Source organism: Pangasianodon hypophthalmus, chromosome 13 (assembly GCF_027358585.1).
Source record: "Pangasianodon hypophthalmus isolate fPanHyp1 chromosome 13, fPanHyp1.pri, whole genome shotgun sequence".
NCBI classification, from domain to species: Eukaryota; Metazoa; Chordata; class Actinopteri; order Siluriformes; family Pangasiidae; genus Pangasianodon; species Pangasianodon hypophthalmus.
In genome coordinates this window covers 14,857,962-14,869,316 of record NC_069722.1, presented here as the reverse complement: position 1 = coordinate 14,869,316, position 11,355 = coordinate 14,857,962, and the positions used below count along the sequence as shown (strand labels likewise).

Here is an 11,355-nt window from a genome sequence, read left to right as displayed (position 1 = left end):
CTGGGAATCTTCTGATTGATTATGAGTATCACTGCTGTATTATTTTAAGAGCATTTGGACAGTGCTTATCATCTTCCAGTTCCTTTCCCACAAAAGGAAATAGTATGAAATAAGACATTTACTGCTCATTTATCCAAATAGTGACTCTTACGTTAACCCTCCCCAACACACACACTACTGTTTGCCAGCTTTACACACAAACACACACATACACACACTCAGTCTCAGAGTGTTCCACAACAGCACAAAGCATCAGTGTTCTGAGAGCATCGTAACACTGACACAACGAATAGCTCCTTCTTTCTCCTTTACACCATCTATCAGAGTATTGTTTGCTCTCACAGATCCCCCTATATTTCTGTCGCTCCGCTCTCTCTTTCAGTCCCCGGCTGATGAAGGAGGCTAATGAGCATGAGGCTCTGCTGGTTCCTCAGCATATTGTTCTCTTTCCTCCGGACTGCCTTTGGCTTCGTGTCACATCCTGTGGGTGTTTGACACGCACACGCGCACACGCACACACACGCACGCACACACACACGCTCACACACCTGCTTATATCATTTGTAGCTGCCATTCTACCAGTGGTTCAAAAAGAAGTACAACAATGACTTTTTCTTCTACAGTTACAGTAAGACACAATAGTTTTTTTAATCTTAAAGCCACAAGACTTTGATTTGAGTTGGGACATGTTCTCTGATTAACTTAATTAGTTTAACAAGTCTACCATGATGGACTGACAGGTGGCCTGTTACAGCTACCTGTGTAGCTATTAAGATGCATAGAGGCATGGCTTTTAGGACTCTCATATAGACTCATATCCAGCAAGGATGACCTCTTGCTTAGTTTATTGTTTGCCTGCTATGTAATTTTATCAGCTCTGTGATTCATCAGTAGTACAATGTGGGACATGGTATACCAGTCAACAGCAGGTTTGCCTTCCTGTTATTAACACAATTGTTCTGTTGTTTTAAATTTATGCATAGTGCATACACGCTGCATTGGAAAATCACGGAGCATCTGATGGAAATATTGTAGTGACATAGCGTAATTAACATTTCAAGACCTCGTGATTATAAGTTTCTGTGATTTTAAAATATTGAGCCTAAAAATTTTGACCCTCAAATCTGAAGGCAGATCGAACCTTTAAAATTTATATTACTTATACTTTTACAACTCGTCACATTGTCAGTAGCTTGTAAATAACATTTATTACATGAACTCATTTTTGACAAAAACGTTACATAGAAGCTGATAATTCAAAGGTCTTGATTTGGGCAGACCTTCTCTAATTTAATCATAATTGAATGTAACTTGCCTTAAAATGAAAGTCAGATGATTTCATTCATTCATTCATTCATCTTCAGTAATCACTTTATCCTGGTCAGGGTCATGGTGGAGGAACACACGCTGGATTCTGGTGCCAGTCTATCGCAATGAACTGTGCCACCCCATTTGTGACTGACTTTACTTAATTCCAATATATATCTCTCTGTTAAAAATTTGGACCCGGTTACAGCCAGTTAATCTTCACTTAGCTCTGAAGGCAACATATGGTCCAAATGTCCCTCTGTTTTCTGTATGAAGGGGACCAAAGAAGGGCACGTGTAACATCCTTGCGAGATTTCTTAAGATGGATTTCTGCCTATGTAACTAAAAATATCATGCTGTACTTCCTGTTGCACAAGGAGCCCTGGGTTCTGCTCACTCTGTGGTCAAATACACTCCTAAGCATACTATTACAGTCTTACTGTGGCTTTAGTTGTATATTACATAAAGGATATCTATAAACTGTGGCTTATATTTTAAATATAAGATCCTATATATTACATGTGAACTACATTATTATATAACCAACCACTATTAAAATGAAGCCTAAATAGTCACCGATTTTCATCACTCGGCGTTTATAACACAAAAACATTTTCTGTGCAGTAATATCGGAATAATGCAGAAATATCCTATCGCTTTATGATATAACCTTTATAAACCTGCTACAGTATTTGGCAGCTGAGTGCTGTAGAACCTCACAGGTAGACTGCACTGGCCTATTATTTGATATAACACCCAGAAAATCCATGCAATATCAATTATCATAAGAGATAAAGTGTGTCTGAGTGAATTTATAGAGTATACCTTCTTAAAGCAGTCATTCTCAAAGTGGAGTCTGCCCCCAGGGATCTGGAAGCATAGCCAGGTGGTCCACGGTTTTTATATGTTGTTACAGTAGCAGAAATCACAGGCCACCGTTATTAAAGATATTAGTTTTTATTTGGTTCTTCTCTCCTCTTTGACTGCCCCCTTAAATTATACTGACCTCCTGACCCCTTGACCCAAACCTCAATAACTCAAAAACATGTCAGCCTATAAATAATGTCAACTTGGACCTGATGTGTTCTGTCTGTGGAAAGGTCAGGAATAATAAGCTCTGTGGCTCTAATAAATATCCCGAATATTACAGTACTCACTAGAATAATGAACTTAATAGAGATTTAATATAGATATACACAACAGAACGCTTTAGAACAGTGTATTCTCAAAGAACAAACATGCCATGAGAGAAAAGAGAAAACTGTATTCCAGTTAACATGCTGGGCTTAAAAAGACCCTGCACCTGACATTCATGTGCTGTTGGTGGGCATGCAAAGCTTTATTTAATAATATAACTGCACAAAAGAATCAACCAAATGGAGTTATTTTAATACCACTCTGCATTCTGAGCTTCATAATCTATTATTAAAAAATGGCTACATAATTTACTAGTCTTTTTATATAAATATTAAGGGCAAGAGACCCTAAAAGTTCAGCTAATCTCACGTCTTTCAGCGTTTTCAATTATGGCAGCTCAAAATGGCTTCCAATCTAAACCTGTCAGGGCACGGTCGTTTTAAATTATTCATACAGATTATATGGATTTTTTTTTTTCCCCCAAAAGGATAATATGAGTCAGCTGAGGTTGATGCTTGGTTTGCTGTTCTAAGCTTGTTGCAGCTTTTCCCGAGTTATTATGAAAATTTATGACTAAACAATTACGTATACACGTTCACAAGTGAGAGCCCAAATTGTAGAGTCAACACTTTTTTCACTGTCAACATTTTACCAATGTGAAAATACCAATGTTCAAAATGCTTATATAAGTCCTATTGATCACACCATGTATCAGCTATTTATACACACAAGCGCACAGCTTACATTTGTCTGCAGGAGCTAACTTGTTTATTGCATAATTTTGTATCCCGTACATGTTCATTTATTCATTTTAATTCTAGCGTTATCTCGATGTGTTGATCTCATTTTGCATTTAGAGCACAATATGCGTGCTGTGGATGGCGTTAAAGGCTCACACTTGTTCTATATTTAAATCTTTTCAAAAACTTCCACACTCTTACGAAAAAAGAGTATTACACTGTACCATTCCTTGTCGTTGGGGAGGTACTCTCAAGCATACACCTTTTGTACATTTAGCCTGTATCTTTTACCTTTAAATGTTTACTATTATGGTACAAATATGAATGTTAAATCCTTTTTAAAGGTACACAAGATCCACATTTCCAGGTGAAAGACACATTAAAGGTAAAAGAGATAAGGGTACTACACCAGTGACAAGGAAAGGTACAGTACTCTTTTTTTCTGAGTACGGGTGTAACAATCGGACAATGGATCGTTGTACCAAAACGGCAACGACTGAAATGAACCAGGGCAACAATCGTAAATCGATTATTACTGATTATGTTTGATTATAAATCAATTTTTTAAAATAAAAAAGACAGACAACTGGTGTGGAAATAATTCATATTTTTAAACTGATGTGTAAATAATTTAATAGGCTAGCAAGGTGATTTGCCTGCAATGCTAATACTTTTAAAATAATCTTTCACTACGTGATCATCATTTGCAAACAAAGGTGGTTATATATTGAATCGTTGTCTTATGAATCGAAATAGTATCATGGCAGATTTAGTAGTATCGTCAAATATTGAATTCTTGAATTAAGAACTGAAATCATTAAAAGCCTGAGGCTTTAAATGTATACATATACACTCTAGTCTATAGATACAGCACATTGCATTGTTCTTGAAAAACTGTAGGTATGCAGCCTAATAATAATCATAATCATAATAATAATAGTGATAAATTATCTACTTTGCCACGCCTCTACTGACTGGAAACAATGACAGAAAAGCAGAAAAAAAATCCAGTTCTGGTTGTTGGTAGTGGATGACAGCCGGAAGCGTGTGTGTCAATCAGACATGCTTCGCTGGCCAAGGACAAATCCTCATTGTAGGACCTGGTGTGTTTCTAAAGAAACATCCATCTCTCTGCTGCAGTTATCACTGTGTAGGGAAGAGCACCGCGTTACACAATCACAATGATGTGAATAGGGAAAAAAAGGGTCTGTGTATGCTTGCTGTGTGTTTTTTACCTCTGAAACATATACCTCTGAAACATATATATATACACACACACACACACTCAGACATGTAGCACTTTATTCAGTTTAGTTTATTATCTCTCGCCTGAAAAAAAATGTACCTCTGGAAAAAAATATATAAAAATATATATATATGTATTTAATATAATTTTATTTTTATATATATATATATATATATATATATATATATATATATATATATATATTTGTACTGTGGATATATATTTAATATAATTTTTTATTTTATATATATATATATATATATATATATATATATATATTTTTTTTTCCTGCATTTTATAGTGAATAAAGTGCTACTGAGTACGTGCAGTGATGCCTCATTCCCTCACTGATTGTTGTACATTTCTCACAACACAATTCCGAACAGTGATCAGACACTGCAATACTGCTATCTAACTTCACTAAATAAAGCGTATCCTGATCGTGTCCGAGTTAATCTGTTAATGCATTAATAAAAACAGAATGCACATTTTATATTTTAGCACAGAAGGCACATGATTATCAGATATCTTGCTATTGTGATCATGCTGGACTGATCACAAGCACTGAATTCAGTGGTCCTTTAAGAAGTCAGCATTTTAGGCAATATATTAATAGTCATGGTTTTTAAGATGCTAGTCATTATCTTAAAAAAACAAAACCAAAAAAAAAAAAAAAAAAGAACAAAACACAACCTCCAGGCTCAGAACATAACCCTGAGGACTAGATTAGGTTCAGAAATGTACAGTAAACTACACAGGAACACTGTAAGCACAGCTTGTGTGTTTTCCTCACAGACCTTCCTAGTTGATCCAATTCTTCCATATTCTCCACTTTTTCCCTTAAGCAGAAATGCTCGCGTTAATCCGCCTAGTGATTCGCAGTTGGCGCCCCACCGTCCTGGTTTTCCCAAGAGCCGGTGACATGCTATTACATTAACCAGAATCCTACCATGTGCCGTTTTTTTTTTTCTTTCTTTCTTTCTTTTTTTTTTTTTTAAACAATATAAATAGGACTATTTCTCCCCGTTTGCCGAGGCGCCTTCACTTCACGCCTGACACAAATGACTCCTGGGCCATAAGGGTCCGCCTTTCGGAGCGCCTTGAAACAGTCTCCGTCTTATCTTTCATCATCTAACCCCGGGACGCCTTGAAACCGCAACGCCAGTTATTGCTTTTTTCTTTCAGACAGCCCAATGCGGACTGGACAGCAGCCAATCAGAGCCTTGTTTACACTCTGTGAGTGACAATGCCTTGGCGCCGTGCCAGCCAATCAAATCCTGCCCTGAATGGTGCACATTTTTAAAAACCTGCTCACCTAGCCTAGGGCGAGCTGTTTCCTGATGAAAATAGCATGTTCAGACTGGAAAACATGTCTATTTATCAGAATGTATTTATTTATTTATTTATTTATTTCAATTGTTGACTTTTATAATAGATTTTCTTCTGAACAAAAGAGATTTTGGAGGAAGGAAACATTCTGTTTGGAATAAAAAAAAAAGCCCACACGATGCACCTAACTGATGTTAATTTGAATTATTATTTACTGATAATATCAGACACTGGATAATTGTCATAAATGATAATGTATAAAATTTTGTTCATCCAGCCTATATAATTACTGTTAGATTGAACTCTCATTTTAATGAATAATTTAAGTTTCAGTAACACGATGTTAACTAATGATAGCAAAAGTGAAATTGTAAATGTAAGAAAACATTACCACAAGAAATTACAATAAAGCATAAATCCCCCCCAAAAAAAAAAAAAAAAAAAAAAAAAAGGTCTCATAGCTACTCTGTGTTCATCTATATGACAGTCACTGGGTTACAGTACAGTCTTTGAATTAATGTTTGAGTAAAAAAGCCTGTTAGTATAAAAAGGTTTATAACATACCCACCTTTGCTGTGTGTGTGTAGCTTGAATTTGCCGCTGTGTCTCTGTGCTTTTCTACATCCTGCTTTTCCATTGGCGAAAGATTTGGACCAATCAGCGCCTCAAGTGGGTCTCGGAAAGCCGCACGAGCTCATTGACACACACGGAGCTGACCAATGGGAGAGAGTGTTTACTCTCCGTGGGTTGCGAGGCACGAGCTGCGCTGGGAAAGAGGATCGCCGTTTGGAGACTCGGGTCTGAACTCAGCGGCCTGCACCGGCGCTTTGGCAGCTCGAGACGCTACAACACACACACACACATACACACACACACGCGCGCGCGCGGAATACGAGGATTACCTTTGAAATCTGATTTTTGAAATATGATCAGCAACATTCTTGATCTACGCTTTTTTCTCTACTTCTAATTAATTGTATTTATTGTCATGCAAGGATTTAACATACCAGTAAGTAACCGATTTATTCATTTTTATCTACTGTAATGCAAACGCAGTTTTTTTTTAAATGAAAAGAAAAACGCCTAATATTGTAGCCTAATATTTAGGATAATAATAATCACTATAATTATAAATAAACTCAGTGCTGGTATTAAAAGACTCCGCTTATGAAAGAGAATTTAAAATGTAGTAGCGCGAAAAAAAGCTTAATATTCATATAACCTCTCATACAAATAACATAAATATATTTTTTCCCCTTCAAAGCTTTAATTCCTATTTTGGTGAATAGAATATTTTAAATCTTTTCTAATATATTGCAAAACTAGCCTAATATTTTCAAGGCTTACATTTTAAAATATTTTGCATTCAGCTGTTCGAAAACGATTTGCACCTTGGTAAGCTTTGAGGGAAAAAAAAAATAATAATAAAAAAAAAAAAGAGTATTACATTTTCTAGCTAGCTGATTATTATTTTTTAATCGCTCTTGTATCATTTTTGTCGTAATGGATTTATTCTTTACATATATTCACATAAACTTGGATGTAATTCGGCCTGCGTTCATACGTGACGTCAGTTATTTTCAGCATAAATATTTTGTCTTTCTCAAACAATAGGAGTTGTTTGTATTCGCGCTTCTGCTCTGTTGTTTTATCTAAACTCCGTGCTCCTATGGGCGAGGCCGCGTTACAGACCGGAACCTTGTTCGCTCGGTGTCCGGACTGTGCGCGCTTCCACCCGGACCGCGTTTCTGCGGGCGCTCGCCTCTCTCGCGCTGCTTGATTAAGCCTGTAAACAGCGTTACGTTTTACTCCGAACTCCTGCTTTCCGAGTGCACTCTAAAATAAAATAAAAATAAACACCTGCTAAAAATTTGACGTTGGTTTATCCCTTCGTTTTTATTAAAATTAAAATATATCAGGCATTTCGCCCGAGCCATTGTTAGACGAGACAGAACGGCGTCCTGCGTCGCCTTGTCAGTAGAGAAACGGCGGTTTCAGCGCTCGGTGTTTGGTCTGTAAAATGGTGTGGAGTCGCTGGATTGCGGCGTGTTTGCTGGCGTGGATGAAAGCGAGGGCTGGTGTGTTGGTTGGAGGGGTTTGTGCTCGGTGCTGAACGCTAGTGTTAATGGCTGACACACTGCAGCGAGACAAAGGCAGCTCCTTCTCAGGCCACTGAGCCTGGAATATATCCTGCTGAAATGATAACACACACACACGCATGCATCTGGATTCTGACGCTGTATTCTTCAAACAATGATTTCAATTTAGCGGAAGTCGCATGTAAGGATTATGACAATTAAAATGAAAGTCTTGAAGTGCGTCTTGTCCTGACTGGCGTGTTGTGCTGCAGGCTGGACATCTGTCTGTTTAAGCTAATAACAATAACTATCAAAACTCACGAGCTCCATATAGCACTGTTTATCTGCTGAGTCTTGGTGCATGTAAGAATTCAGAAATAAGGGCAGAAAGGATCTCTCTCTTTCTCTCTCTCTCTCTCTCTCTCTCACACACACACACACTTGCCTGGTCCACAGGCCTTGCAGACTGTCGCGTGGCGATTGAGGCAGTTTTGCATGCATCGATCACGGAGATTTCGCTAAATCCTTTCAGTGTGCTGATGCTCTGTTTAATTTGAGACCAATTACAGCCCAATTAATCATACATTTATGTCCGAGCAGAATGGGCTTTATGAGAAACTGAACATGATTTATGATAGATGACTTTTTTTGTCATTTAAACATTCGCGAGAGTTTATTTTGCATTCCCAAACACGACCCCTGTACAAAAGCACAATCCCGTCATGCACCTCGTCAAGGGTTCGAGCTCTGGCTGCAGCTCCCACCCCATGCAAATACCCCAAATGTGTGTGTGTGTGTGTTGAGTGGACTGTTGAATTAATTGTATTGCTATGAAAAGTTGTAACGCGGCATTTTTGTGTGTGTTTTAAATAACAATGGACATTCAAATACAGAGATCACAGTATAGCCCAGGATGCGTTGAACCGCCTTTGCATATTGTCCTGTGTGTCTCTCTGTGTGTGTGTGTGTGTGTGTGTGTTTGCAAAATCATCATTGCTCCACCATGTCTTGTCTCATTTTTCATTCATTAATCCCTGCGTTGTTATTGGGCCTTTTGTATTGCAGCTGAACATCTATCTATCTATAATATATATATATTATATATTATGTATATAATGTGTGTGTGTATGTGTACATATATATATATATATACATATATATATATATATATATATATATATACATACATATATACATGATATACATACACATACACACACACACACACAGGACAATATGCAGAGGCGGTATACTGTGATATACTTGGGCTATACTGTGATCTCTGTATTGAATGTCCATTGTCTCTCCATGGCTGTAGTAGTGGTATATATACGTATATATAGTATACATATGAAATCTCTCCACAGATACAGAATGCAGTCGTATTGCAGCCACTACATGAGCGGATTCTCAGTGAATATTGCTGCACGCCAGTCAAACGTGTCTTTTTCTCCTTGTTTTTTTTTTTTTTTTTTTGCAGAAAACATGATCGGGAGCCGCGCCGCCAGTCGGAGAGGCGAGACTTCCTCTGAAAGCGACACCGACGCCCAGCGACACGGATTATAAATATATGGCTTTGGTTTGATCGCTGTGCTCTACGCCGCAGGAGTTTTTGGGATTATAAGGCGCTACGCAGCGGTTATGGAGAGCCGGGATTTCGGCGCTCCGGCGCACCTCCTGTCCGAGCGGGGCGCTTTGGTTCACCGCGCCGCCTCGCGGATCACGTCGAGCGGCCACAGCTCCGTGCAGCACGCCGCTGCCTTCCCGCCTGGGAAATATTACCCATCTCATCTGCCCATGGCCACACACTCAGGTCTGTTGTTCTGCTCGTCTACCTAGAGCATGCATTACAAAGATGAAGAAATTTTAGTGCCTTCAGCAGTTCATGCGTGTATGATCAAAATCCAGAGCTATTAGAATCCAGGAGCTGGTGCATCATTTCTACGTGGCTTTGTGTAGTGTGTAGCAGGCAAGGCGTGCAGGTCAGGAACATGGTGTGTGTTTGGTCAGGTACGTGTCAGTGCGGGTCAGATAAAAAATAAATAAATAAATAAAATAATGTAGACAATTCAGAGAACACATTTAATACATTTTATAGCTTCAAAAAATAGGCAACTTAAAAATGTAGAACTTCATTTAAACATTTATTTTGTGTGTGTATATATATATATATATATATATATATATATATATATATATATATAGGCCTATAGATGGATGTGTACTTAATTAAATTAAATTGAAACATTTAAAAAAAATTACACACCAGCGCATCCAGACACACACACACTCTTTCTCTCTTTCTATATATATATATATATATATATATATATATATATATATATATACAAATATATATACATGTACATATACAAATATATATATATGTGTGTGTAGATGTGTATATATATAAATAGAGAGAGAGATCGGTAGATAGATAGATAGATAGATATACACACTTAATTTAATAATATAATGTGTATAATATTATTAATAATTAGTTATAGGCTTGAAAATTATTTATTTATTTATCTATTTATTTATTTTATATTTTATATATATATGTATATATATATATATATATATATATATATATATATATATATATATATATATATATATATATATATAATTTTTTTTTGCACAGTGTCTGTTAGGACACACTAGTGTCCTATAATTCTGCCCTGGTATTTTGTGAGGTAGACGCCGATGGACGTGTGCATGTCCAGGAGAATGCATCAGGGTCATCACTTCAGGCCTGCAATAACTGAAACCCTCTTTTGCATATTGAGTACTGTATTTAAGTATAAAAGTATTTTATAAAAATACTGATGAGTAGACATGTTGGGAGAGAATGTTGTGAAGCTGCTGTGGAGTCCGTCAGATGTTCAGTCTTACCACATGCTTCCAGTACATCTTGCAATCATCTGACACTTAAGGAGGAATTATTGCTTCTGAGTGAAGTAGGGTAAACTGATTTGCTGGTGCATATCCTTTTGTTGTGAATGTAGTGGGCCACTGAAATATTCACCAGCTTAGGACGGGCGAAATTTAAAGACTGGTTTTTATATTTCAAACAGATACAGTTTGAATGTGATAATCGGTTGTGTTAATGTGTTGTATTCCATTCAGGAAATGGAAATTGTTTTTATGGTTATATGACCGTTTATAAAGAGAGCAGGTAGTCTATTATAATTGATTTACTCTTTCTAAATTCATTCATGAACATTGTTTTTATTTTCTATTAAAATTTTAAAACTTGTTTAATTTTAGATAAGTCAAAGATGCACACTACATACCAAATAGTAGCAATGTTAAACCATATGCCATAGGTCACTGTGACTATTTCAACATGCTGCTGAATGCATGTTTGGTATGGTAATGCGCAGTACTGAATATAGTCATGCAGAATATTCAGTTTTGGTGAAGAGTTAAATTTATTAATAAATATACATAAATAAGAATAGCAAAAAATTAGCTGAAATGACTGTAAGATATTCGTTAATTAACCTAGAAA

General features: G+C 36.8%; 1 protein-coding gene and 1 long non-coding RNA gene across 5 annotated transcripts in view; one reads left to right on the top strand and one right to left on the bottom strand.

Annotated features, from left to right (window-relative positions):
- Positions 1-2,511: 2,511 nt before the first annotated feature.
- Positions 2,512-5,879, bottom strand: LOC113527943 (uncharacterized). The gene is made up of 2 exons (XR_003402895.3): positions 5,229-5,879; positions 2,512-4,331 (listed from the first exon to the last, which is right to left on the bottom strand). It is a non-coding gene; the product is annotated as an uncharacterized LOC113527943 (long non-coding RNA).
- Positions 5,880-6,482: 603 nt separating this feature from the next.
- Positions 6,483-11,355, top strand: part of LOC113528036 (BAH and coiled-coil domain-containing protein 1) — a 71,651-nt gene continuing 66,778 nt past the window's right edge. For all 4 annotated transcript variants that reach the window (XM_034309677.2, XM_034309678.2, XM_034309676.2 and 1 more), the window contains exons 1-2: positions 6,483-6,769; positions 9,319-9,651. In XM_034309677.2, the coding sequence (XP_034165568.2) occupies positions 9,480-9,651 (172 nt within the window). In that variant the 5' untranslated portion in view covers positions 6,483-6,769; positions 9,319-9,479. The remainder of the gene's footprint in view (positions 6,770-9,318; positions 9,652-11,355) is intronic.